Source organism: Mchenga conophoros, linkage group LG7, assembly GCF_057382185.1.
Source record: "Mchenga conophoros isolate Kocher_MC1m ecotype Shallow Benthic linkage group LG7, M_conophoros_male_GT1.1, whole genome shotgun sequence".
Classification (NCBI taxonomy): domain Eukaryota; kingdom Metazoa; phylum Chordata; class Actinopteri; order Cichliformes; family Cichlidae; genus Mchenga; species Mchenga conophoros.
This window is the reverse complement of record NC_140532.1, coordinates 24,079,689-24,107,170: the sequence shown is the minus strand read 5'-3', so window position 1 is coordinate 24,107,170 and position 27,482 is coordinate 24,079,689. Positions and strand designations below refer to the sequence as shown.

Genomic DNA, 27,482 nt, shown 5'->3' with positions numbered 1-27,482 from the left:
ATTGCAACAAATTTAATGCTAAAAAAACATGTTATACTGTGTCTGATGTGGTTGTGATAGATGCGTCTACACTCTATCAGAGTGATGGCTCAAAGCAGTGACCATGCCAGTGTCTTGTAACACATTGAGTCCTCATTCTGCCTGTTTAAAACTGAGCCTCACATATTTCTGCCCCTCAGTCATGCTGGTATTTTGATGGAAGAGTGCAGAACTTAATTCTGTTACTGAGTTACTTTTTATAGTGAGCTGTTGTGTCTGCAGTGCTTTAGATGTTCAGTCACATTTTGACACAATAAAAATGTCTCGTGCTGAGTGTGTCTCGTGCACGCACATGATAAAGTAGTTTGAAACACTGCTCTCCTCTGGGTACATCGAGTCAAATTAATACAGTGGACAGCTGTCCACACAAGAACTTCTAACAAAAGAGTAGTAAGAGCAGGTTTCCTGAATGTATGTGCTGTGTGGAATTGGAAGCCAAAAAATACATTAACGATAGTCTAAGGGGCTTTTGGGAAAAAAGCATCTGGGCTTCTTTAAGTTAACGTTTCCAAGTTAAGTTTAAGTTTAAACTTAAAGATGTCCAGACGCTTTTCTTTCCAAGCTCCTTAGACTATGATGACCTGACTGACTGAGAACCTTCACAGACACACATTAACAATACATTTCTTAAACAGAGGTGGTGAGATGCACAAATTATTGCGTAAATGATATCACTACGGCATTCTTCAAAGCAGTCATATGCTTTAGTGAAATGAGTAACTCACAGTTGTGAACAGATATAAGCACAGCCTTAATCTTGCGTGGGCCTCTTCAATAATGCAGCTGCAGTTAAGACTCGTGAGGTGATGATGCAAATATCTGGAGGCTGTGGTGGTATTGAATAGTACCGTGTTATATTTTATAAGTATTTAAGCTATGGGTGCGTCCACACAAAGATGCAACTTTTCTAGACTTTTGTTCTCAAAAGGCCTTTAACACTACAAGCTTTAGCCATTTGCTCACATGTTCATACAGCTCTTATTGTAGACATATGACATTTTCCTTATCACACTCACATACCAATAGAAGCTTTGTTTTGGGATTCAGAATATTGCCCAAGGACACTTTGAAAATGCACACTGGATTAGCCAAGGATCGAACAACAGACCTTCTGATTAATGGGCAACCCAGTTTGTGACATTTGATTCGACATGCTATCTGTAGAAATTAAAAAGAATATCTATGCTTGTGTCAAACTCTGACTTATCAACATTAGGTATTTCAATATTATTTAAACTCACTGAGTTAGAAGATTTAAAAGAGTAGAGATTTTTTTCAGGTTTAAGGATATGAAGTGTGAGACTACGCCCTAGAACTGGCATTAGACCCTGTTAACCCTTGATATGCTGCTATGTTGCTTTTCACACAGTTGATGCAATGGCTGAGATCATTATAAGCCTGGGATCAGAGCTGCATTAGTGCCTGACAGATTCTTTCCTTAGTTTACAAAGCATCATTCCACAGCTCCTTTGTCCTGATCTTGCAGACTAAAATACTAACGCCTACACAGTTATATCACTGGCGTTACTTCATATCAAAATGGCAAGTTTTACTGACCACCTTAAAGTACTTTAGAGTAGAAGCCACATTTAACAACAAAGTCTGTAACTGTGGGCACTTTGTCTGTCTCTTATACATGGGAAATTTAGAATCACCAGTTAATCTAACATGCATGTGTTTGAAGTGTGGAAGGAAGCTGGATTACTCAGAGGAAATCCAAACCAGTCACCAGGAGAACATCCAAAAACAGAGAGGCCCCACTTGTGGTTCAAACCAGTAATTTTCTAACTTTATGGCTGTAAAGTAACAATGCTAACTACTGCCCAGAGGGGAAAAAAATGTTGCTTTCAATAGTCCAATATTTTTTTTTTAAACTCATAACTAAATCCCTTTTAATGCCACAGACACATGTTGATCACATTTTTTTTAAGTCATTATTCTCAAACTGAGGCAAAGTAATCCCAAAGGTATCCAAAGCTAACAGATTTCTTGTCTTAAAACTGATATGGGGGATTTGTTGCAGGTTGGAGGAATACCATGTCAGCCAGGTGAAAGCTCTGACTGCGGAGAATGAGGATCAGAGGAGCCAGATGGCCCAGATGGAGAAGGAGATGAATGATCTTCGAGCTGAACTGGAGGCCCAGAAGGAGGCTAATGTCCGCTCCCCCAGTAACACCATGAAAAATCTAATGGAACAACAGAAGGCACAGCTCACCCAGAAAGAGAAACAGCTAAAGGTTGTTGTTTTTTTCCCCCCCGTTTTTCTTTGAAAGTTGTGCACACATGTAAAGTGGTTGGCACTCAGTTTCAGCGTACTGAGAAAATGCTTTCCACTCATAGTTGGTATTTTCCCTGCGTACCGTAATTCCTGCCTACTCCAAATTTGTGAAATAAATCTTGACTGTCTTCTCTCTGCACTGGCGGTGTGATGGAGTGGAAGCCTCACCTGAATATTTAGAGTTCACCCAGCATAATGTTTTTGTGACTAAATGATTTGGATATCTGTTACGGCTGCAGAAAGTCTTTTAAATGATACATTTATAATTACACCACACACATTGTAAACTCAGATGTTTTTGTTTGTGTCAATTTTGCAGTTTGCTTACCAAAATGATGTGTATGGTAGAGGGCAAATAATCTGTTAATGGATGATGATGCATTGCGTATGCTTTAAAGGCTCTCAGTAAGGTTCTGTTGAACCTGCGTGCGGAGATGACGTCTGCTGCAGAACAGCAAGTTATAGCAAGTGCTGCACAGAAAGAGGAAAGTCTGAATGTCCAGATGCTGATTGACAGACAAACCAAAGACCTTAAGGTAAGAGCCCACAGTCATCAGAATGTAATCATTTCTGTTTTGGTTTGTTTTCTGTTTTGTGTGGGGTGTCCGTGTGTTTGTGTATGTTGTATTTCATCAGCTGTTGAGCTAGTTATTCAACACCACAAAATATGATTTATTGTTGGTTCTATACTTGCCAAAAACCTGCTTCTAGTTTGTAATGTTTTACAATGTTGTTCTGAGAAGAGTTGGTACGCTGTTTAAAAGTGAAAAACAAAAACCCAGAATGCAGGGATATGTAATTTATTTCAACACCATATTAAAATGAAAATAGTACAAAGACCATAAATCAAGTACTACTAAGACTTTTTTATTGTTCCTAGAAAATTAAATGCTCACTTTGAATATGAGTCCAGAAAGTTACAAAAGGAAGAAGTTAAATTGGCCACAACAGATGGTAAAACAAACAATGAAATGAGCTTTCTGGAGATGTTGTTTGAGGCTGTGTTTCAGAAGTAAAAAAGGAAAGATTTTTTGTCAAGCATGGTAAATAATATTAGAAAAGTTTGAGAATCTGGAGAAATCTTAAGAAACTGGTTATTAAAAGAGTTTCTGCAATCTTCTGGCCTCTCAGGTGGAAACAAGAAACAATTAGAGAATGCAAACGTCTGCCAAGACAGCTCACTCTCTGGGCAGAATTTACTTTTGAGGGAATAATTTTTAAAAGTAAGTTTAGTAGTGTAGTATAGATCAGACAGGGCAGCATGACAGATGTTTACTTTGATTATTTAGAATCTCCATATATCGTTCTTATATGCCTTTATGTTGTCAATGCAGATAATGGAACCAAGAAACATAGTTTTAAATAGCTCTATATAACATTTTCAGTTTGACTTACAGATAATTTGGTTGACGTTGACGGAGAGGTCAAATGTGCCATATTTTAAATATTTATATGATGCTTTTATTTATTGACAATAAACACCACATTTGTAAGATTCACAGTTTTATTGTGTTATAAGGCTTTTTTGTCAATATTTGACCAATAAATCATTAAGTTGACCTTGAACACTTTGGTGGGTGTAAGGCAAATTTTAATGGATTGTTAACATTACCCCACTCTACACCCCTACATAGCCATTGTGTTTACCAACAAACAGAATAACATGCTACCAAAAATATATCCTCCTAGATGGAAGTAATCACAGCATGGCTCATGAACACTTTTGAAAACCAGTGTTAATGATCAAAGTTTGTTTCTGCATCCACAAATTAGACTCAAAGCAATACTATGCAAAGAAAGATATACTATATTACCAAAAGTATTCACTCACCCATCCAGATCATTGAATTTAGGTGTTCCAATCACTTTCACGGCCACAGGTGTATAACATCAAGCATCTAGGCATGCAAACTTGTGGCCTTCAGATTAGCAAAGAGCAGCATGCACCTTCATGGAACTTGTTTCATCAGATGCAGCGATGTAACGCATGCTGCAACTGGACTCTAGAGCAGTGGAGACGTGTTATCTGGACTGATAAATCACATTTCTCCTTCTGGCAATCTGATGGACAATGATCATTTCTGTATTTTTTTATTTACCTTAACCAAAAATGTATTACTAGTTTATATTGGTGAAGAGAAAGAGTATCACTTTAATACTTTTAATATTCTAAAGGTTCATAAGATTAGATTTAAAAAAAAAGGAAAAGATATTTATAAATTATGTTTATAAACAACATCCTAGACTGCCTTCATGTTCTCTGAGCCTGAGCTCATTGAAGATGGACTGGGAAAGAGAGGAAACTGTCCCGTACTGTCACGGTTCTGGGTCAGTTTTGACCCAGCATTTTGAGTTTCTCATGTTTTGGTTTAATTTTGTATTTTGTATTGACTCTTGTGCATTGTTGATTATTATTAGTATTCTATGTTTTAGTTTATGTTTGTTAGGGGATTAGTTCTTAGGTTCTGCGTCTAGTCTCCGTCTTTGTGTGGTGGTTTCTTGTTTCCTGTTTTATTGTGAAGGTTTGTCTCATGTCAGTGTGTCTAGTTTTGCTCCCCCTGTCTCGTTAGCTCTAATCTCTCCCAGCTGTGCTCCCCTTCTGTGTCTCATGCCCTCGATATCCCAGTGTGTATTTAAGCCCTGCGTTTTCCCTGCTCTGTGTCGGGTCATTGACGTCCACTTCCTCCCTGTGCTGTGTTTGAAATTCATTCATGTTCTTGGTTCTGTTCCTGTGTGTTATCTTGTTTTAGGTTCCAGTCTAGTGTCTAGTTTCGTGTTCACCATTTATTGGTCGTGTTTGAGTAATGTTTATTTCTCTGATGAGTCACCCCAGTGAATAAACTGCACTTTAAGTTAACTTCTTGGTTTTGAGTCCTGCATTTGGGCCCTCTATCCTACCTGCATCACAGCACACTGCTCCGTGACATGTACCCTGACCAATCAAACGGATTCTGGAAATAATTGGATGCCAAGTATTCTGGCCATTTTAGGGAAACAAAGCCAAAGAGATTCTGCGTGTATTACAACAGCATCTCTTTCCGGTCTTTACTTTCCAGACCTGTAACCCATCACCAACATTTAGTATCGTATGACACATTATCAAGCAAATATGGAAAAACAATTTGCTTTTAGAACTACAATAACCAGATACCAGACAGTGGAAACTATGTCCCTGCTCCAACCTTTTTTAAACATGTTGGTCTAAAAAAAACCAAAAAAACTGTCAATTTCATATTTAATATTTGGTCCTGGTTGTATTTTTATATGGTATAGATTTGTAGATGATCTCAAAATCATTGCATTCTGATTTGATTGCATTTTTTATCATTCACTCAGTTTTAGGAGCCAGGCTTATACAGTCACAACCTGATGCTTTTGAATAGGAACTAACCAAAGATCAAATTGGTGAACAAGCTGCTTGCACTGGGCTTATTGCATAAACAGCATGTTTGACATCTGGCTAGCCTCAACCAACCCTTCCTCCCATCATTAATTACCATTAACGTCCTCATGGGAGGCTCAGTGTGATTTATAAAGGTAGTAGATAGAAAAAAGTTATCATGATTTAGTTCAACTGATTAAGGGGGAAAAAATTTAGATGATCTAAACGTTATTCATAATCGTATTTGTTTAGGGAAATGCAGCCGTTTTTCCATACTGGTCGTTATTTACACTTAAAGAACATTGTGTGTGATTGACACAGTATTTGTGGTATTAAAGTAAACTTCACCCAGCACAACACTATGAAACCTTTATGTGTTTTAATTGATTTGAGGAAAAATGTTGCTCTATAGAACAAAACAAAATGCTGATTTTGGCCACAAAATCAAGAGAATGGAAATAATATCAGACTTTTTGAATCGGAAAAGATTTAAAATTTATTTTTCTTTCCCCAAAGGTGCGAATGCAAGAACTCAGTGAAGAACTTCAAGCTGCAAAGGAGTCTGCCAAATCAGCCAGAGGCCGCGAGAGCTCCTTGAAAGAGGAAGTGGACAGGCTGAACCAAGACATCCAGAAAGCTCAGAAAACCCAAAGGCGTCTGCAAGCTGAGAAGGAGGCGCAAGAACAAGAAATCGAGGAACTCAAGCAGCAAATCAAAAGGCTCACCAGCGCTCTTCAAGTTAGTGCCTCCAGAAAGTGCGAAATCACAAACCACATCAGGTTGCTTTGAGCCGCTACTTGTTGTTGTTAGAATCTAAGCTATGTGTTACATTGAAACCTCATGCTGATGTGCGACCACATGCTTTCGTTTAGGCGTCATATTCAGACCTTGCAGGTGATAAAACACGAGATAAGAGACATCCAAACCCTGTCGTGCTTATCTGTGGCAAAAACTGAAGCATTCATCAAGAATGGAATCTCACATGTCACAAAGCTCGTATGTCAGAACTGATTTAATTCTTTAGATATTCTCGTGGATCAGTACCATGTAGGAGTTTTTTGTAAGTTAAGTTTCAGGTTTATCTCAGGACTTGGGCTATAATTTATATTAACCAAAACTCCCCACCGTGACCCTAACCTAAACAGAAACTTTTCCATCTCCATTTATGTACCTGTCTGAGAAAAGGTGCTTTCGTGTTTGTTTTTAGAGCCAACGAGAAGCAGATGGAAAGCGACCAACTATTGAGAATCTGCAGAAGAAGATCTGGAGACTGGAGTCTGACTTGGAGAAAAGAGCTGAAATAAAACATGTCAAAGACGATCACGGAAAGGTATGAACATCAATTCAGTCGGCATCAAATATTTTGGGCCCTGTTTTCAAGGTGGTGCAGTGACCGGTGCCAAATAGTACAGCGATATTTTGCTCTTTTCCTGGCTATACACATCCTGAAAAAGAGGCACATATTAGAGAAGAGTCACTTGAAACTGAGTCAGTATAGTCGTTGTGGTTTTTCTTTCTTTTTTAGTGCAAAATAACATCAGTTTGCAACCAGCCCTGTTATTTTATCAATAAGCAGAACAAGATATTTGGAAGAAAGCATTTGTTTGTAAGGGTTGCACTGATCTCTGAAGGAACTTCGACCAAATCTGCTGCCCAAAGTTGCCGTTTGTCATTTGAAAACCTTCCCTTGCGAATGTGTTTAATCTCAGTGGCTCCCCGATGGCCTTTTGGGACACGACTGAAAAGGACTGTTGTTTTCTGCAGCCTTTTAATATATTATTAATATTAATATGGTGTACATGTAGTGATTTAATGCATGTTGGACAGACTAAAGAAGAAATTGTGCGATGGGAGGAGGGCAAGAAATGGCAGGCCAAGATGGAGAAGGTCAAAAATTCACTGAAGGAGAAGGAACGAGAGAATGAATCCCTCTCAAAACAGCTCAGCACTCTTAAAGACCTCTATGCCAGGTTAGTTTGGACATCACACACAAACAGGCTTTGCTGACCTACTTCTCTTCGTGTTTTCTGTCTAAAACCCAGAGGCACTTGTGTGGATGTAGAAGACGTTAATGTGTCAGTGGAACTGTCACTTAATTCATTTTATTTGCTTCTTGTGTCTTTTTGCGTTTATAGGCTGGAACAAGAGAAGAGTGCACTGCAGAAAAAGCTGAAGGCTCGAGGGGTCACTGCTGATCAGGTGGTGGGCGTGCGATCCACTGAGATGGAGAAGGAGATGGAGGAGCTGAAGAAGAGGAATTCAGACCTGGAGACAGAGATTCTCACTATAAAGTATCTGTCAGGCTGTTCAAATGTCCTAACGTGTAGATTGCATTAATGCGGGCATGTTTATAGTTTTCTAGGCTTCGTCTTCGTCTCTTTCTCTTCTTGATGGAGAGGAGGCCGTTCTTGGAACATGATAAATTTACGAAACAATAAAAGAATCTGAATCACATACACAAAATTCAATATTATCTGTAGTGTGCTGTTAAATTACATTTACACAAAAGAGGCAGTACACATGAACTAATTGGAGAATTAAAACACACAATGAATTCTTTTAGTAATAAATACGCAGTAATAAACATAATAATATAATAAAACTAATTACAAACATACACTGTAAAGATTGACCAAAACACCAGTGGATTAGTTATGAAAAAACATGCTTACACTAATCATATTCAGGATTAATATGGCAAACCTAAATCAAGTTCATGTGTGCATGGATACATAAAGATGATGCCACTCGAGCACTGATGTCCTTGCTTTTGCCTGTACAACTATACGTTTCAGTGCTTGTAAACTGTTGGTAATTGTAGATTCTGTCTGATAGAGCAGCTTTACATAGTCCAAACCGAGGCTTTTGTTTTCTTACTCGATGTACAGACAGCAACAGGCTTTACCGCGTGACGGTGCCATTGAGGATATGATGCTGAGAAACCGCTTCCTGGAGGAGAGACTCCGTTCCTTAGAGAGCCAGGTTATCAAAGAATCTCCATCAAGACCTTCTGTAAGTATTTATTTGACTCTGAGATCAACAAATAAGATAATGTAAGAATTTCATCAAGCGAAAGGGCAGCTTCCAACTTTGAAATATGGAAATTTGTTGGTTTTACTCATTTTATGTCATTTTAAATTCATTATTCTTAACTTTGCGTTTGTTGGCCACACAGAACATGGGATTTAATGTTAAGGCCATTATTTTGTCAATTAATTTCTTTGGTTGCTATTCATAAGGGCATGGGTGTACAAGTAAACATCTGTTTATATGTTATTGTCATTGGCAGCTCTAATTGGAAGATTTTTTTACTCTTATTTATGAGTATGGACCTTAAGCAGAAGCCGAGGTTTGCCTGTTACTTTTCAGAAATAACATAATGAAAGGGGGTTTGTTAAAATTAATTTCATTTCTGCATTCACCCTTTTTTACGTCCAGTTTTCTTAATACACGTCTTTCATTTAACTGTGTTTGTCCACGAAGGGAAAAAGCATCTCTTCTCAGACTCTAAGAGAGATTCGTTCTGCTACTTTTGATGTGGACAATGGGTCATGTGAAGAGCATGTAGGTTCCTGTCCTGTCGAATCCTGCAGAAGCCTTCTTAGCACTGAAACTGCTGAAGATACCTTTGACCAACAGAGGGAGCCAAAGCAGCATTGGGTGAACAGAGAAACCCAGACCAGCTGTGCAGAAGCAGATGATGTTCACAGTAAACAAGCGCAACCAAGCTCTGAAGCTCCAGGCTATCTCGAACCAGATGTGACCAGAGAAGTAGATCTTAGAACTGATAATGCTGAAGATGATGAGAAACAAAGCGAAGGTGACAATTTAGAAGGCACAGAAGAAATTCATTGTGGCTCTGAAGTTCATACACCTGAAGACAAGGAAGAAGAACAGGCCACAAAGGCAAGCGAGCCTGATGAACTGTCAGGAAGACCAGGATCGGTTATATCACCTCCTCCAGCAGAGGCAGTTACAGATGATGAAATGAGTGAAGCGCCAAATAAAGAGGCTGTTGGCGACCAAGACTATCAAAATACAGATGATAATGATTATGATGTGGGAATCGCATCAGAGAAGTCACAGCAGGTGGACGAATGGGTTACACAGAAACATGAAACAACAAAGAATGCAACTGTGGAAAATCCATTACATGAAGATGAGGACCCCAGCTCTATTCATACCAAACACTTCATCAGGAACAAGATGGATCATGAAGTACAAAAACGTGAAGGCAAATCTGTGAGCTGTCGAAAGGTATCTGAAGGCTTCTGTAGTCACCCTGCTAGAGTGGTAATGCTGTGATAGCATTAGACATGGAAGAGCAAAGATTAGGCCATGGCTTGCTTTTTAGTGTGCAGTTGTTTCTTTCCCTCACACCGTCGATCATGGACTCGATGTTCCCAGTGGTTTCTGCACTCCCTTTGCAATATTTTGTTTCAGTTTAATTTGATAACCTTTATTTCCACCTGGCTCACTCTGTGCCCTTGCTGTCCTCTAGACTTCAGGACGAGGCACCAATACTCCATCAGAGAGAGAGCAGGACCGCCAAAAAGAAAACCTCAAGCTGGCCTCTGAGAACCTGGAGCTGCGCTTTCAGCTGGAGCAGACCAACAAAGACCTGCCGAGGCTCAAGGTAGACATTACCCAATTAGACTGAGGTAGCTGATCAGTTCAACACGAGCGCTATGGATATATGAAAACATACATACATCCATAATATATATATATTTTTTAATAAATGTTACAAGCTGCAGATCTGGGAGAGCCAGTTTGGCAGAAAGCTCTGACTGGAAACATTTCCTGTGTGAGAACTATAATTTTAAAATATAAAGAATGGTAAATGGCCTGTATTTATATAGCACTTTACTAGTCCCTAAGGACCCCAAAGCGCTTTACACATCCAGTCATCCACCCATTCACACACACATTCACACACTGGTGATGGCAGCTACATTGTAGCCACAGCCACCCTGGGGCGCACTGACAGAGGCGAGGCTGCCGGACACTGGCGCCACCGGGCCCTCTGACCACCACCAGTAGGCAACGGGTAAAGTGTCTTGCCCAAGGACACAACGACCGAGACTGTCCGAGCCGGGGCTCGAACCGGCAACCTTCCGATTACAAGGCAAACTCCCAACTCTTGAGCCACGATCGCCCCGTGGAAGAAGACTATTGATGGCACCTGGAGAGTTTACCTCTTCATTAAACGCATTTGCCTTAATTGCTTTAATAATAGACCATTTACAAAAATACATAAAAAGTATGAAAGTTTGCTTTAATAAAAAGTGATTTCATCTGTAGCATAATTTTTTCTTTCAGCACCACATTAAGAGGTTTAAAAGAATGGAGCAAATCTATTGAATTAATACTTTGATTTGGAAACACTGGAAGTAGTTTTTTGGGGTTTTTTTGCCAAAGGTATTTTGTTTTTTTGCTCCCTACAGAATCAAGTTGCGGACCTTAAGGAGATATGCAACGCACTGAAAAAGGAAAAGACAGAGGCAGAAAAAAAGCTGGCTCATATACGTGGAGTATGTTTTTTTTCTTTGCCTACACAATCTTTAAAACAACTGAAAATAAATCTGTACATAGGAATTAAAACAGAATCACCTTGAAACACAGTTTACAAAAAAATGAACTAGTTCTGATCTAATACGTTATTTATTCTGTGATCCTCATCAGGGTGGTCACAGTGGTAAAACGGTGCCTGAGCTCGAGAAGACGATTGGATTGATGAAGAAGGTAGTGGAGAGGGTGCAGCGGGAAAATGAAGCACTGAAGAAATCCAGCGCCACTGTGAATCAAGACAAAGTCACTGCCCTGGAGAAAGAAAATATTAAGCTAAAGGTTGCCAACGCCTGTGTCACCTTACACATCACAAACGTTATTTTGGGAAGGTTTATTTAGTATCTCTGTTCCGTGACTGCAGCTTACAGTAAGCGCTGTTTTCCAGGCCGACTTTGAAACACTGAAGCGTGAGGCTGAAACTGAGCTGAATTCCAAACTTGAATCCAAAACCAAAGGACTGGAGAAAATAGTGATTGAAAATGAACGTCTTCGAAAGGAGATTAAAAGGGTAACGTCTTCTATGACTTATTATAAGTTCGTTTTAATGAAGTTGGGTCGGGGCAGAATTAATTATTCCAAAAAAAAAAAAAAAAACCACAATCAAAAAAGTCTAAATGCTCGTTTTTGTCTCTTGGCTATGCTTGAAAATGTGTGTCACTGTAAAAGGAAATGGAGGCTGCAGAGAGGCTGAGAGTGACCAAGATGACACTAGAAGTGACAAATGAGAAGCTTGAGGCAGAGCTGGAAGACATCAAGCAAAGACTGAGGGAAGCTCTGTCCAGGCCCATCACAGAGGGGGTGGACACTAAGACCATGAGGTCATCTGTGGTAACCAGGTCAACAAAACCAATAGTCTTCCAGAAAAGGGCACTTAAAAGTAATTTGTAAGCTTTAGGGTTGTGCAGCAGGTTAAATCAGCAGCGTGTGACTTAAATGCACAATCATTATCATGCCCATGGGATTCAAACTCTGGTATGCTGCGAAATAGACTGTCGCTAACAGGCTTAGTCAACATTATGCAAACTCTTTGGTAATAAAGGCTGCTCATTTACGTCAGTCTCATGCTCAAGCTTTAATAAGACAATATTAACAAACAGCATGTTTATTTACTTTGGACACAATTTGAGATCTGATGGTCATTTGACTTCTATTTGTGCAGGATGTTTGAGAACAAGATGAAGGAGCTGGAGAAGGAACTCTCCCAAAAGAACATCCGACTGTCTGAACTCAAACAACATCTGAAAGAGATGACAGAGCGGGAGGAGAGAGCTCAGATAACAATACGACAACTCGAGGATCAGGTGGCAAAAACTTTAAAATGTGTTCCTGTTATTTAAGATAGTGCTGAATCTAGAAGTCATGACAATCTTTGGTAAGCAGATACTGACCAAAAATGTCCATTTTTCAAACTTCTTGTTGTTACCCAGGCTGTTTTTAATCCAGCATCTTATCCCTCTACTGCATGACTTTTTAATTTTTGGGGAGCTTTAGGGTCCCTAATAATATATCAATCATAAAATTTGACACCTTGCCCCCCCCCCAAACAGATATTGGTTTGTTGCTTCAAGGCAACACTGTGCGACAAGGGTAGTAAAACGCCAAGTTATTCTATAATAAGTTGCATTAGTACAACAAGGATGAACAAATAAATAAACAACAAATAAACTATGTAAACATTTCACAGAACAATAAAACACCAAAATACATCCAACATTTGACCCTAACCCCATGCACGCACGTGCGCACACACACACGTTGTTTCTCCATCATTTTTGGGGACCTTAAATTAACTTACATTAATTTCCTGGAGACTTATCCTGACTCTACCCATCACAAGTCCCTGCCTGAACTTTACCCTAACCCTGACTCAAGTCTTCACCCTAAAATATAATGATTTACCTTGCAATTTGTCCCCATAAAGTAGGCGAGACCTCACAATGTGAGTGTGTAAACAAATTTGTGTCCCCACAACAATAAATAATACACGACCACACACACTAACACACACACACAGACACAGTTACTTTACCAACTGACCCCTGAGCTCCTAAGTGTCCCTTAAACCTCATTCAGGCATCCACTCTACTTCACTGTCACTCCCTGAAAGCTCACTGTCCTCACTTTCTGAGGACAGAAAGTGCACATTCCCTTGGTTTCCTTCCATAAAAGGTATTTACATCCATGTCCTGTAATTATGAGTAGATTGTGAAGTAAAAACATTGACTATGATCATATAAATGCACACAAACACATCTCTACACACATATGCAAATGCATTATATTGCCTGAAAAAAATTGGGCTAACTGTGCAGTGTTGCCTTGAGGCAATGAATGAAAATTAACAGTTTTACTGTATAAATGAAATTTAAAAAGTAGAACAATCAAATATTCTTCTTCACATATTCATGCACATACAAGTATTTTTAATATACATGTATTTCACTATAAACATGTAAAATAGTGATCTTTATCTTGCCTCCTAATGAGATGTCTCATGTAGTGCACCTTGCAGAAAGCCCCCCCCCCCCCATGAAAGTCACACCACCTTCAACTCATTTTATTGGAAAGAGATGTGCCTGGTAGCATTATTTGAAGGGCCAGTGTAAAGGATGAAAATGTGGTTTGTTGCCTCAGGGCAACGCTATGCAGTAGACTAGAGGGTTAAGTTAATTTGGACAGCAAATTTTTTTTGTAGTTTTAATCATATTTTGACAAAAGCATCATTTAGTTTTAATATCATAAGATTATAGTACATGAAATCTAAAGTTGCTTCAGTGAAATAAAATATAAAGTGTAAAAGTTTGTGTTTTTAGAGTTGCTCCACAGTTCATAACACGTCTTATTTTCCTTGACATTTTGTCGTGTTTTCAAGGGAAGCTTTAGTTTTTAGTAGTTATCGTTCTTTTTTCTGTGGAAAAAAGAGATGACAAAATCTATGATGTAACACGGTTATGTCTGTGACAAAATGTTTTGTCTTTTTAGGTGCTGTATTTGATTGATACTATCAGTTTGTCATTCTTAGGCTGACGTGTTAAAAACCTTTCCTGCTGCTGGAAAAGGTGATGCAGGAAGCAGCAAGGCCTTCCAGGAAATCCGGTACGTTAAACTTCGCATGAAAATTATTTTTTTTTTCCTTTGTCTGAAACATTCAACTTTACATTTTGCTTTTGACTAAACTCTACATGTCATGTATGTGAAGACTGGCCAGCACTCAGCTGGGAAAAGAGAATGAAGAAATGAAACGAAGGATGCAAGAATACAGTGAACGATACGGCGAGACGACATCTAAACTAGGCGAGTCTTCCAGCTACACTGTTTTGTCAGCGTGAATCTGAGGGAGGTTGGGACTTTTTTTTAATATATATATATATATATATATATATATATATATATATATATATATGCGCCGTCTTAACAAACACCTTGACAGGTATGAGGTACAGTACTGTCTAAGGAAGAATCATGATGGTTTCTCTTCTTGTGTCCATAGATTATGGGAAACTCAAAAAGCTTCTGCAGGCAGCTGAAACTGAAAAAACCAAACTTCAAGCTGAGGTCACGAAGCTGAAAAAAGAACTGGAGAACTTTGACCCAGCATTTTTTGATGAAATCGAAGACCTGAAATATAACTACAACTTAGAGGTGAAGAAGAATGTTCTGTTGGAGGAGCAGCTGAAAAAAGTGTGTCAACAATTTGGGGTAAAGGCAGAAGTGCCCAGTGTGTCTATCACTTAATGTGTGGTATGTAAGTCATGCTTTTACAGTCACATTCCTTGGAAATTTTGAGGAAGGAGTTTCCTTTTAACAATGAAATGACACAATATTTTTGTGTTAATATGTGAATACTAACTTATTGTTGTGAGAATGTAAATTTGTACGTAACATGAAAGTTTTTTTCTGTGTACTGTAAGTCACTTTTGTATTCTGTCAAATAAAAAATTGTTGAATAAAATGTTAATATTTATTCATTCATTCTTCACTTAGCAACAGATGAGTTTTGGGATACAGTATATATAAAGTGGTCATTTTTAAAGGGAACCCCGGCTATTAAGACATGTTTGTGCTAAAATATGCACTGTGCTTTCAATAACATATGTGGTATTAAAATATGCCAAATGTTTTCCTTTTAAGCACATTTTATATAAAACCGATTTACCAGTAGGCCGCCATTGTTATTTACTTCTCAATGTACTCTGGGTAGTGACGTCAGACGGTTGCACCGCATCGAGTTCAGTTAGCAGCGCACTGGAACTGGCTTCAGTTCAACGTTTCCAGTTTGAACCAGAACAATCCGAGAGAGAGAGAATGAAAATAGTCAACCAGTACTTATTTTAGATGAAGATGAAAACAATCCGTCACACGAGGACGCGAGAGTGAGGGAAAACTACTGGTGTCTGTGCGGCTACTGAGAGCGTTTGTTGTAAAGAGCTCAGTTTTATGGCAGCAGCTATCCATGGCATCGCATAACCGCGTGATAAAAACATTAATAGAATTCTAATTTTTATTATACAGTGAAATTACGATTGGCACGGGCAAGCAGTAACCGCACAGACACCAGTAGTTTTCCCTCACTCTCGCGTCCTCGTGTGACGGATTGTTTTCATCTTCATCTAAAATAAGTACTGGTTGACTATTTTCATTCTCTCTCTCTCGGATTGTTCTGGTTCAAACTGGAAACGTTGAACTGAAGCCAGTTCCAGTGCGCTGCTAACTGAACTCAATGCGGTGCAACCATATGATGTCACTACCCAGAGTGCATTGAGAAGTAAATAACAATGGCGGCCTACTGGTAAATCAGTTTTATATAAAATGTGCTTAAAAGGAAAACATTTGGCGTATTTTAATACCACATGTTATTGAAAGCACAGTGCATATTTTAGCACAAACATGTCTTAATAGCTGGGGTTCCCTTTAATAACTTAACTTGCTAAAAAAAAAGCCAAGTTGGTCAGTTATTTTTACATTAAAGCAGTACACATCTCTGCAAAAACCATCTTAAGTTTTGATTCACTCCACCGTTTCTTTTGGGTGCCAAACGTTAAACTTTGGCAGTCAGTTTTCTCCTTATTTCTTCCACTAACAGCTCACTCACTGTAAGCTACTCTTAAGACTTTCATGAATTCAAAAAGCAGCAGTTCTTAACTGGTTTCTGTGGAATAAATTAATCTATATGAGTATAGGATTGTAAATCACTCGCAAGGAATTACAGATGAAATATCAAGGATCTATCAGCGAAGCGGCAGAGCCTCACAAGACCGCATGGACTTATAGCTCAAAGTGAATGTCCTGAAGCCGGCTGAAGCAGTGTCCATTTAGTGCTACAAACGATGTAAACAACTCCGTGCTGCCATAAGCGTCAACACGGATGGCCGTCGGCTTGTTACCAAGGCAAGTGTTCACTTCTGGCCACTTCAGTCCCAGGTGATGACGATGGACCTAACAACACACACAGAAGAGCTTGGTGCCTGATTTCACACTATTTAGAACACTGAAGCATGAAAGTATTGCTCCCTGTAAACTGCTTATGGCAGCTCAATCTTTTAATACAGATACTTAAATCTATTTTATGTACTGAATAATATATATATATATTATCCCACCTTGATGAGAGTGCCGTCACTGCAGTGCCAGACTATGCCCTCAACTCGACCGTCTGGATTCTCATGAAACCAGGAGCACAGCTGCTGGAAGTCCACAGGTGGTGGGTTTCTGATTGGGACACTCCCATGTGTAACCAGGCAGTGGACAGGCTGTTTTTTGCTGCCCAGCCCTGTTTGTACAATATTAATGAACCTTGGTTTACTTCAGTTTTTCTTTTAAATCAATCACCCAATGAAGTTAATTAATCTTAATCATTTATTAACATAACAACATAATTAATTCCTAATTCCTAACCACAGCTTATATATAAAAAAAAAAAATGAATGTAGTTTCTATTACCATAGGGGTTTCCATTGACATTGGTTCCAATAAGTTCCAGTGTTTGTTCCTGGAGCTCAGCTAATGGGACTGATGTGATTTCTAACATGTCTTCGTTGTCACGTCGAGGCCTGAGAACAAGAGCAAGCCCAACGTTGTAATCCACCACAGAGGAGTGCCAGCAGTACTGCTTGTTGTCTCTCTCCACTGGAACCCAGCCTACATATTTATAACAACAAAGAAAAGTACTCGTCATGCTGATGGTTTCCATGTGAAGGACGATACTTGCTGCTTATCATCACTTTGACACTTACCCCCATTTTTCTACATAAACTCTTTTACATAGACATAGGTGAATTCACTGCACACAAACTAAAATGAGAACTAAGAACCTGGAATATGTCCATGTTCATCGGGCACTGGACGGCCGCTGTGATGTTTGACTCCATGAGCTGGGATCCATGTTTCTGGCACCGGTTTAAAATCTTCCTCTATGTTCCACGTGAAACCTGAAAGAAAGCCCGGAAAAATAAAACCCTTCCCCACTGCTAAATGTGTTATGTATTAACATTTTCCAGGCCTTTTCTTTTTTGGTCCACACTCAATATTATCACAATTAGCCCCATAGGTTTCTGGTAATTATGCTTGTGTATACCAATACAGTGGATTTTTAAGTAATACTGTTATTAAACCCTTTGAATTGAGGCTCAGAATCTGCTTCAGTCACTAAAAACCCACTGTGGTGATGTGTAGAAGCAATATTACCAAAAAGAAAACGTGTTCAAAAATCTTGGGGGAACTGTTTTTGACAAAGTTAATCTACCTTTACAACTTTTGTGAGAATGTTGGTACTTTTTAAACCTCTTCTCTGTTTGTTTGTTTGGTCTTCTGTCAAGTCGAGCCCACAGGTAAGGCTGCCCTAAAGAAAACAGATCAATTCCACTTAGAAAACTACAAAGTAGTAGCAGTTTGTAGATGCCGACTAGGAAATGATCAGTGTTATTCTGAGATCTTCTCACCTTTATAAACTGTAACATAGCAACAGGTGCCATCAAGTTTTTCAGTGGCAAGCGCACTATGTATGTTAGCCTGCAGAGCAACAGGGTTCACATTTTCTGTGGCAACAACCTGAAATTGCTAAAGAGAAGCAAAACCATGTTTGATCAGTGCAAGATATAAATGAAAGTGACTATACCCAACATTAGTAACGGTACCATGAATGCATAAATCAGTTATCTACATATTATATAGCATCAAACAGAAGCCCCACATTATAAACCACCACTTTTCAATTATAAGTTTGGGCTTGATTAAAGAACCAACAACAGACTACATGACTGTGCTGACACTGAATCAGCTGCACAATTCATCTAATGCAATTTGAGAATAATTTCATGACTGCAAAGTTTTAGCAACCAGAGAATCAATTACATGAAATATAAGTGAATCCCATGAAAAGCGATTCTCTTAAAGTATATCTCCTATATATCTATTAACAGGTGCTGATTCAAACAAATGACGTTTCAGTTTCTGGCTATTTTCAAAAAACACACATGACTACAAGACTACATTTATCACAACATAAAAACATAACATTAAGGAGATACAAATGAGGTGCCAGTGATATGAGGCCCATGATCATCAGTATAAAGTGTCATCATTATGCCAAGATTAAAGCGTTCTCTACAGCTCTAGATGGATGGATGAAGTATATCAGTTTGGCAAATGATTCAAAAACACTTATTTGAAATCTATCACTCCACTGAAAGCGAAATTATCTTCAAGTGGTGTAGAGTTTGAACGAATGCCAATGTGCTCACGGCACATATGACATGAATTAGCTGGTTGCTCCAGCTAATTCAGAGAAAACCTGTGCAAAGGAAACAGGCCTCCAAGAGCCACAAACTTTAATCCCAGGCTCTGCAGGGAACTCTTGCACCTGGTGGTTTTAAGGCACATGCATTTAAAAATCAGAGAGGGGAAAAAATTTGAAAAACATTACAGTTTGCCAGTTAGCCTTATATCAAGTGGATACGTGGATATGGCATGTTGAGGCTTGGGTGTGAAATTTATGGTTTTCTGGGGTTTTATCGTTAACTCGGTTATCCTGGGTCTTTTCCCGTGTTGTAGTTGTGTGTCTTATTTTGAAAGAAATATTTACGCGTTACCATAGTGACCAGAGAGCATTAAGGGGCAGAGAGGAGGATGTTACTCTCAATGTTGTTGCCGTATTTCACGAGGACGGTGCTAATAAAGTTACACAATTACACAATGAATTTGCGTTTATTATTATAATTACAAAATATCATTGTTTTTGTCTTGGTTGTTTCATTTTATTTTGCTGTGTTTATCTGAGACACCTTAAAGGCCGGTCCATGAAAATATTGTCTGACATTAAACCGGTCCGTGGAGCAAAAAAGGTTGAGGACCGGCGTGAGTAACGGGCAGAACAATTACAATCTCTTCCACTAGAGAGCAGTACAGCTACCTGCTCTAATTAAATAGGTTGCCAACTGCCGGGAAAACAGAAGATGATGAAGAAGAAATTAAAAAGTCATGCTGTGAGACGACGCAGCACATCATAGCAATAGATAAATATCTGAAAAGAAAAAGTAGTCAATCTGACCCAGATGAAGGCCCTAGCATGAGTAGTGGTTCTGCTGTACCTGGTGCACAGGAAAAATGATCAATATGCTTTTTGTGACATTTTTGTTTGGTGGTGTGCCATGTGATTTTTCTAATGTGAAATATGTGCCGTAGCTCCAAAAGGATGGTAAACACAGCCATAAAGTAATATGGTGGTAATTATATTTCTGTTCCATCAATAGGGTAACCATTCTGAACAAATCAAGTCATTTCTATGTTGTTTGGGCCTTGGACAGGCTGGAGACCTATGGATGGATGTTGTTTGATGTATCGCTGTGGAGAAAAATCTGGGGGGCCAGCTAGCATCCTAAAAGACACTAACAACACTTTTTCATCTTCTGCCTCCATTTCAAGCATCCTCCTCTGCCACAAATAGCCTCTGCATGGCCTTGTTCACTCTGGCCGTCCCCTTTTCTTCCCTGGCTCCATCCTTCTCTCTGTCTTCGAACATGCCTTCCAACTTTCCTCTTTGGCCAGCAGCAGCACAACTTCCATCCACACCCTGTTGGCCAACAGCACCGTAGGCGGTCGTTCTTAACCCAGGCCTCAACTGATCTGCTATGGAAATCTCATTCTTGATGATTCACATGGTTGATTTACACCAGATGCCCTTCCTGACACAACCCTCCCCATTTCTGCTGGGTTGAGAACGGCACTAGCACTACATCGGCTTGTGGCCCCCCTGTGGTAGGGTTCTAAAAGAAAAACTAAACAACCGCTAAAAAATGAATAAAGAAAATGATAGTATTAAGTTACTGATTATCTAGGGAAATGACTGAAATAATTCTTTGCAACGATTTAACTTAAGGGTAAACAGCTAATGTGTGAAAACAGACTTTTCCTGTTATATGTAGTCCTATCCTGACACCTGCAGATCTCTCCTTTGAGCTGTGTATATTAACATCAGATAGTAATACCTCTACAAGATCCCTCAGAGCTCAGTGAGTGAATAGTAACAGTGTCTAAAGTCTTTCGGTAATGAGCATCAGTAATTAATATCAATTCTCAGAAACAACTTTATTCATTGATTTTTTTCCTGTAGGGTTTTAATGTTCTACAAGTCTCACTGACTACAATCCTGAAACAGGCCATCTATTTGCACTTCCTTATATCAAACTTGCAGTTAGGTTTAGCCTACATTTGAATTATGTAAAGATGCTCTCAGTCTTACACGTTATGAAACATTAATTTAATGTCAGGTTCTTCCATGCCCTTAACGATAGAGCTGAAATGTCCATAAGTCTTTTAACTGGCACGTTCTTCCTCTCTTCTTCTGCTTTCAAGTAGCCCGGCCAAAATTTTCTTCATTCCAGAGTTTGTTTGTTTGTTTTTTCCAGACTTGCAGTGACTAAGCCTGCAAGAGTGGTCTGCATATGTCTGTGTGTTACCTGACAAAGAAGATTTTGGTGCTTTGGTAAAGCTTGAGTAAGTAGGAAAAACCCTTCATTCAGCCATGCAGGTATTTGCTCTACTCTATTCATCACACAGCACTGGCTCTACTCGACTCACTGTTAAAAACTGGAAAGTTGGCACAGCAAATAACTGTTTGATGCCAGATTGCACCACATTTACAATAAATAAATAAATAAATCAGACAGAAATTTCTCTGCTGTTGAAACCAGCTGCACAACTATTTGTCACGACGACCATGTGTCAGTTAATTTGTTCAACCTGTTGTCTACATTATGCAAATCAGTGTGGTCCTCTGCCGAGGAAGACCTGAGGTGTGTCCTCGTGCTACAGGCGAAAGGACAACAGTTAGCCACCTCCCCCTGCTCTGGCTCAGACATTTACTCTGCTTACATTTCATTTCCAGTAAAAGATAAAAAAGACACGACTAAGAACTTGTTCACGACGGGTGCTTCTCCGTGCTAACAACTGTAGCAGCAAGAGATACCCATAATAAACCTACTGCGCCTGATAATGTGTCTGCAGATGCATTCACCTGACAGTCGCGTTTTCTGGACTGTTCTTCCATCACGTCTGTCAGAAACACACACGGTATCTTCTGCTGTACGGAACCCAGGCGTCTCATTTCGTGTGCTTTCTACCAAAGCTGTAACTTAACGTTTACAAACATGGATGAGCAAAGCAAAAAAAAAAAACCAACAACGGTTTGGCTCTGGAGTTGTCGTCTTCTTCGCTGGTTTTATGTCGGTGAGTAAATACCGAAACGATTCATTACCGCCGCCATGTTGCTGCGTTGGTAACAACATGTACCCATGTGTATTTGGAAGTATATATTTTTTGCTATTTTACGTGAAATAAATGCAAATAAATGTACTTTTACTGGATTGGCAGAGAAGATTTGGTAAGTTTTTCATACTCGTCTCTGCTGCACAATCCACACATGCATTTCTTTGGGAATTAAATGGCGCCCTTTAAGAGGAAATAAACAGGCTTTGCAACAGTATTTATTGCCAAGATGCAAAGTTACAAAGAAATATTTGCCCAAACACAAATTACCCGACTTTTTGTGCTAAATCTAGATATGCATATGTCTATGTGTGTGTATATGTGTGTGTGTGTGTGTGTGTGTGTGGGGGGGGGGGGGTAGAAGACACTTGTAAATAACATTAACACAATTTATTTTCATAATAAAAGTAATAATAGTATTACTTTGAAAGCTTGTTTGTTAGTATCGGTTGTCTGTAATACAGAAATACAGGTCACACAATTATTATTGTATATTTTCAATATTATTTTACAATATGGTCTGTGTCAGTTACATATTTGTATTGTTTTTTTCTCCACCACCAGGAGCAAAGCATATGTTGGCTTCCACCTTCATTCATGTGTATATGACAGCAAGTCTAAACATAGAGCCAGAGTCAGTTGTCTGTAGCCAGAAGAGTCCTGCATCAGGCTGTATAAAGGATTTTTCTGAGTACAACAATCAACCGAAGAGTTTATGACGTAAATGATCTTCTAATCTTGTTTTTATCAGACAACACAGCTGTGTCTACAAAAACTTGCACAAAATGGTCATATTACTCTGAAGAGTTTGCTTTGATGTCTGATTTCACACACAGAGTGATATCACTGGAGTACTTGTGGTCTGATTCTTCTTCATCGTCATCATCATCATCTCCTTGCGGTCCATACTGGCCGAGTTGGTTCATATCATTATCAGTAAAATTCCACATCTCTGTCTCGATGTTATCCATCTGCTGCCAGTGAGACAAGCACCTGAAAACATTCCTTTTCCAAAAAGACAGAGAAAAGTGTTTTTAATAAAAGACAACATATGTGGATTACACCACATTATTGCAAACAAAGAAACAAAAGTTGTTCCTTAAGTGCTGAAAACATTACTCACACTTGAAAGTACCACATAGCGCTTGCTGCAGTCAGGAGCAGAAGAATGATGCCAAGAACAATAACTGTTACATGTAAAGCTGATAAAGAAAAACAACAACAAAAGAAAACAAGTAAATAAGTTAATTTGATTAAAATCATTTATCCAAATGTTTGGGTTTCTTTTTGCTGAAATGATGTTAGCAAAATCAAACAATGAAAAAAGAAGATATTGCAGAACATACCTCCTAGAGATGGTTTTGTGGGGCTCTCAGTCTGTGGCAGCACCGACTCAGAGGAAGCTGGGAAATTGAAGGCATGAGTGGAAGCAGAAAAGGTAAAAGTGGTACCAGGGGGGTTCAGAGTGGTAATCGGAGGCAAGGAAACAGGAATATGGGTTGAGAACGTTTTAAAAGAAGGGGTGGCAGAGGAAGAAATCCTTGCTGACTGCGATGTCTTGACAAGCACATCAGAAGCTGAAGTTGAGGGTGTGGGCTGAAGTGTCGGCTGAGATTTTCCTGTTATTGACTTTTTTGTTGAGGACATGGACTTTGTTGTTGATGTGACCAAATGTGTGGTTTGAGTTGTCAGTGGAGTTGCAGATGTGGGGGATTGTGGGCTGGCTGTTGTCTCCAAATCTGTTAATGCTGAGAAAATCAATGGTTCAGTTCTATTTAAGTGATCAGATGCTGTAATTACAGGCAGTAATTAGGCACAACATGAAAACCACTTGCGGGTCACAATCACACTGATCATGTCATTACATTGTTATGTGCCACTCAGACACTTTGGTCTTGGCATTAGACATTTGACATCTGTGATGGATGAATTGACGTTTATGGCGTATATTAGTCTCATAAACTAAGAAAATAAGTAATACCGGATGCATTGAAGCAGAAGACGCCAAACTTTTTATCTGCTGATGTCTTCCATGACACTACCCCGATATTGCCTTGGCCACAGTTTTGTTTAGGGGAAATTCGTGGGATGACGGCAATCTGTTCAGCTATCCAGCCATATCTGTTAAAATAGTAACAGTAATATAGTAATGGTTTTTATCCACATATTAAACAACAATCATTATGGTTAAAATTAGGTCAGTCTGTCCAATTAGTTTTGAGCCACAGAAAATCAGGGATTGTGTGTAATTTATAAACAGGGAATGCAAATGTTAAACTCCTTGACTTAAATAATCTTTGGTTTAATTTAAAGTGTGATGGTGTAAGAAGGCAAAATTACCCCAAAAAAAGTGCCACTAACCAAATATATATGGACCCAAGTGCTTATGCAATACATCGATCTTGTGTATTTGGGACAGTTAGTTGTGTTTTCTAAAATATTTTTATGTTATTACTGGGAAACGCATTCGAGTTAGTCGCCTGTTTTTGTGCATGATTTATTAATATGAAAAATGCATATGGGTCAGCATGTATTAAACCCTAGTTAAATGCTTTCTGCTTACTTGCACGTTTCCAGTCCATGTGTGATTGCTTTTGATATCTGATATTCTGTCGCCATGGTGACATTTAGTGAAAGACAGGCATCTCTGGCAGCTGTGAAGTTCAAGGTGTAGTAGGTTCCTCCTTCAATAAGCAGGAAGACTCCAGTGGCTCTGTAACTCTCAGAAATTACTAACAAAAAAATTTTAAAGCGAATTTTCTTTGTAAATAAATTACATTGAAAAGATGGATGGATGTAAAAGAAGAACTGACTGTCCTGTGAAAAGCCTTATGATCTGTTACTTATGATATAAAGTATACATATCAATATACAGGTAACCACAGTGTGTACATCTACTTTACAAAGAAATAAACCATAATATGAGCGCACACACACACACACACTCCGTGTGCGACAAAGAATACTCAGAAAAACATTTTAAAAAATCATTTTTTTAATCTTTTGCTAATATATTAAAGTTTAATATCACAGAAGGAGCCACACATCTTCGTCTTCTTAACAATAAAATCTGATGGCAGTCTTAAAAGACATTTCAAAAACACAAGTTAAACTTCTTAACAACTATGAAATTTTAGAATTTGAAACGCTAAACTTGTGGGATATCCCAGGATTAAATCTAAAAGTGAATGAAGAAATAAACATACAAAAACCTTACCTCTATTTAAAGTGGATTCGCAGGTTTGTAAAAACAGGGCAAACATCACAGGTAATACTGATGGCAAACAACAAAGTCTTGCCATGTCTTGTATGACAAAGTATACCCAACGTGGATGACGGTGGAGGATCAAATAAACTGAAGCAGAGGGAGAAGCCCAAGAACAAATGTGACAGGGAAGAGAAGAGGAAACAGGAAAAACAAGGTCAAATCTGCTTTATGGCCTGTTAGGAGATAGGACACGCATCCTCATGAGAAAGACCTTCACAGTAACTCTCTAAACGTTATTGTTTGGGTGATCAAATTGCAGATGCATGACATATATGACATTTAAAGCACTAATCTTGTACTAGTGATAACATATTAATGATTTCCAAAGCAGAGATATAGGAATATGGGTTTCATAAAAGAATCAAATAAAAGGATGTAATAATCTAAACTGTCAATTGGGTGAAGAGTTTATTCATTTTTAAAAAATCTAACTTTACAAGTGGATATGGTTAAAGAAGCCTTCTTAAATGTTGTTTTGTACTATTTGTATGAGTTTGAGCTTTTCTGCTTCGTAAGCATCTCTGATGAAGGTATTTTTTCACTCCATAAGCTGTAGGAAAAGGAATTTCCTCCCAACTTTTCCTCTGCTGTCCTCACTCTTGCTGTCTGCTATTGGAACCAATTTTATACGTATAACCAAGTTTCCTCTGTGTTTATATTATGTTTCAAATCATCACATTCACGGCACCTATCAAAGATCAAAAAAGGAAAAAAAATCACGACTCATGGCACATAATCTTTGAACTACTTGTATATTTAAGTCTGTCTTTCACAGTAATGGTGCAAATGTATTTAGAATTGTTTAAACTGCTGTGTGCTTGTTTACTTTTTAATTGTTTTAAGTCCTACATCGATTATGCATTGATCAATCATTTGTTTGATCTTTTCATTTCCTAAAGCGACTCAACATGTAGCACTATATCAGCCCCAGCCCCTTTCCATTAACAGAGCTTACAAAATACATACATAATGTTGATATTATACAATTTTTTCAAAATAAAATGATCAATCAATGGACTAAAAAGTGTTGTATACAAAAATATAGTGTTGTATATTTTAAAAAGTATAGAAAAAATAAACCAGTTTTAATCTATTCATACAGCACCAACCCACGACAACAGTTAACACAGGGCTTTTATATTATAGAGACAAACTGCAGGAGTCCCTTTATGAGGACTGTATATACACTTGCAAACACTGAGAAGAAAAAGATGCTTAAAAAAATGTTCAACTTCAGGAAGGGTGCACAGCTGGAAAGCAAAGCGACAAAAACCATGTGTAGAAGCACATGTTATTTATGATTTGTGACCAGTAAGTTTTTTCCCTGGTGGTTAATGCATAGTAACATAAACAAGAGAGCTTCATGGTATTCTGCAAGGTAATTTATATAGTATATTCCACATGGACAAAAAAAATACATAACAGAATTTTGGGATCAAATCTTTTGGGATAATAAAAATAAGAAGTGGCACACTAAATGCTTAAGCCTGGAGCATCATGTGAAACGCCTCACTGCAGTTTAGTTTCTATCTTAGTAAATACCAAAAAACCCCAAGAAAAACATTCACACGGGTTTTTATCATGAACACTTGAATAATGCACTTTCATGATTAGATGAGAACATCTAATCATGAAAGTAAAGTTGAATGATTTTCAGTGAAAGGACTCATGAATATTTTTGCATTAATTTTTTTTATGATTAAAGTTCAGTTCAATTCCATTTTATTTATAGAGCGTCAAATCACAACAACAGTCACCTCAAGGAACTTTATATTGTAAGGTAGACCCAACAAAACCCAACAATCAAAGTGTGGCATTTTCAGTTAAGTATTAAGTATTGAGTATTAAGGTTATTTATTAATTACGTATTGATTGCATATGGATTATCAACTCAGCTGACGCATTTAACTTTTTGCACTATTAAAACTAGCCTTTCAATAAAAACGATGCATGCTTTCTCATGTAATCTCTAATCATGTGATCAGACCTGGCATTTGGTACCCTGAACACATCATAATCACGAGTTAAAGGCAGGTTAGAATGACGAGTACTTTCCCCTGTTGTGTTAAAACTTGCAGTATCACCACTTTCATTCTACTGCAGGAAGCAAAACAGTCCAGTGTGTCCTACTGCAATGACTCAGTGACTGTTGTGTAAATAATGGTGCTTCCTGCCTTCTTCAG

At 38.5% G+C, this 27,482-nt stretch overlaps 3 protein-coding genes across 14 annotated transcripts in view; 1 reads left to right on the top strand and 2 right to left on the bottom strand.

Moving 5' to 3' along the window:
- The window catches only part of cep290 (centrosomal protein 290), a 41,352-nt gene extending 26,113 nt beyond the window's left edge, over window positions 1-15,239 (top strand). For 5 of the 10 annotated variants that reach the window (XM_085283012.1, XM_085283011.1, XM_085283010.1 and 2 more), the window contains 17 exons: window positions 2,063-2,276; window positions 2,716-2,853; window positions 6,216-6,437; window positions 6,907-7,029; window positions 7,527-7,669; window positions 7,835-7,990; window positions 8,588-8,711; window positions 9,183-9,956; window positions 10,201-10,335; window positions 11,147-11,233; window positions 11,385-11,549; window positions 11,656-11,778; window positions 11,937-12,106; window positions 12,430-12,571; window positions 14,293-14,366; window positions 14,470-14,564; window positions 14,761-15,239. In XM_085283012.1, the coding sequence (XP_085139138.1) occupies window positions 2,063-2,276; window positions 2,716-2,853; window positions 6,216-6,437; window positions 6,907-7,029; window positions 7,527-7,669; window positions 7,835-7,990; window positions 8,588-8,711; window positions 9,183-9,956; window positions 10,201-10,335; window positions 11,147-11,233; window positions 11,385-11,549; window positions 11,656-11,778; window positions 11,937-12,106; window positions 12,430-12,571; window positions 14,293-14,366; window positions 14,470-14,564; window positions 14,761-15,005 (3,130 nt within the window). In that variant the 3' untranslated portion in view covers window positions 15,006-15,239. Of the gene's footprint in view, window positions 1-2,062; window positions 2,277-2,715; window positions 2,854-6,215; window positions 6,438-6,906; window positions 7,030-7,526; window positions 7,670-7,834; window positions 7,991-8,587; window positions 8,712-9,182; window positions 9,957-10,200; window positions 10,336-11,146; window positions 11,234-11,384; window positions 11,550-11,655; window positions 11,779-11,936; window positions 12,107-12,429; window positions 12,572-14,252; window positions 14,367-14,469; window positions 14,565-14,760 lie in introns of those variants that run through there. The other 5 variants (XM_085283015.1, XM_085283016.1, XM_085283014.1 and 2 more) reach the window with 3 other exon arrangements.
- On the bottom strand, window positions 12,327-21,919 carry rlig1 (RNA 5'-phosphate and 3'-OH ligase 1). 2 transcript variants are annotated; one of them, XM_085283022.1, is made up of 8 exons: window positions 21,781-21,919; window positions 18,209-18,326; window positions 18,013-18,108; window positions 17,582-17,698; window positions 17,211-17,408; window positions 16,871-17,040; window positions 16,655-16,706; window positions 12,327-12,508 (listed from the first exon to the last, which is right to left on the bottom strand). In XM_085283022.1, exons 1-8 carry the CDS (start codon window positions 21,868-21,870, stop codon window positions 12,498-12,500), a joined length of 852 nt encoding a protein of 283 aa, XP_085139148.1. In that variant the 5' UTR covers window positions 21,871-21,919; the 3' UTR covers window positions 12,327-12,497. The 2 variants fall into 2 exon arrangements, with proteins under 2 accessions (XP_085139148.1, XP_085139147.1); XM_085283021.1 differs by lacking the exon at window positions 12,327-12,508 and having other exon boundaries at window positions 16,155-16,706.
- A 314-nt stretch (window positions 21,920-22,233) lies between these two features.
- On the bottom strand, window positions 22,234-25,393 carry lyve1b (lymphatic vessel endothelial hyaluronic receptor 1b). 2 transcript variants are annotated; one of them, XM_085283006.1, is made up of 6 exons: window positions 25,249-25,393; window positions 24,595-24,763; window positions 24,013-24,152; window positions 23,378-23,779; window positions 23,155-23,233; window positions 22,234-23,036 (listed from the first exon to the last, which is right to left on the bottom strand). In XM_085283006.1, the coding sequence occupies exons 1-6, from the start codon at window positions 25,331-25,333 to the stop codon at window positions 22,826-22,828; spliced, it is 1,086 nt and encodes a 361-aa protein (XP_085139132.1). In that variant the 5' UTR covers window positions 25,334-25,393; the 3' UTR covers window positions 22,234-22,825. The 2 variants fall into 2 exon arrangements, with proteins under 2 accessions (XP_085139132.1, XP_085139133.1); XM_085283007.1 differs by having other exon boundaries at window positions 24,595-24,744; window positions 25,249-25,387.
- Between the last annotated feature and the right edge of the window lie 2,089 nt (window positions 25,394-27,482).

What these genes read in the sequence shown, in the direction of transcription:
- rlig1 (XM_085283021.1), bottom strand. Translation starts at nt 21,870, where the DNA reads ATGAGACGCCTGGGTTCCGTACAGCAGAAGATACCGTGTGTGTTTCTG. An exon ending in TTCTCACAAAAGTTGTAAAG is followed by an intron (nt 17,699 to 18,012) that starts GTAGATTAACTT and finishes GCTTTCTTTCAG; the next exon opens with GTTTCACGTGGAACATAGAG. An exon ending in TGTCAATGGAAACCCCTATG is followed by an intron (nt 17,041 to 17,210) that starts GTAATAGAAACT and finishes TTGTACAAACAG; the next exon opens with GGCTGGGCAGCAAAAAACAG.
- lyve1b (XM_085283006.1), bottom strand. Translation starts at nt 25,333, where the DNA reads ATGGCAAGACTTTGTTGTTTGCCATCAGTATTACCTGTGATGTTTGCC. An exon ending in CGAATCCACTTTAAATAGAG is followed by an intron (nt 24,764 to 25,248) that starts GTAAGGTTTTTG and finishes TTTTTTTGTTAG; the next exon opens with TAATTTCTGAGAGTTACAGA. An exon ending in CTTCTGCTTCAATGCATCCG is followed by an intron (nt 23,780 to 24,012) that starts GTATTACTTATT and finishes TGATTTTCTCAG; the next exon opens with CATTAACAGATTTGGAGACA.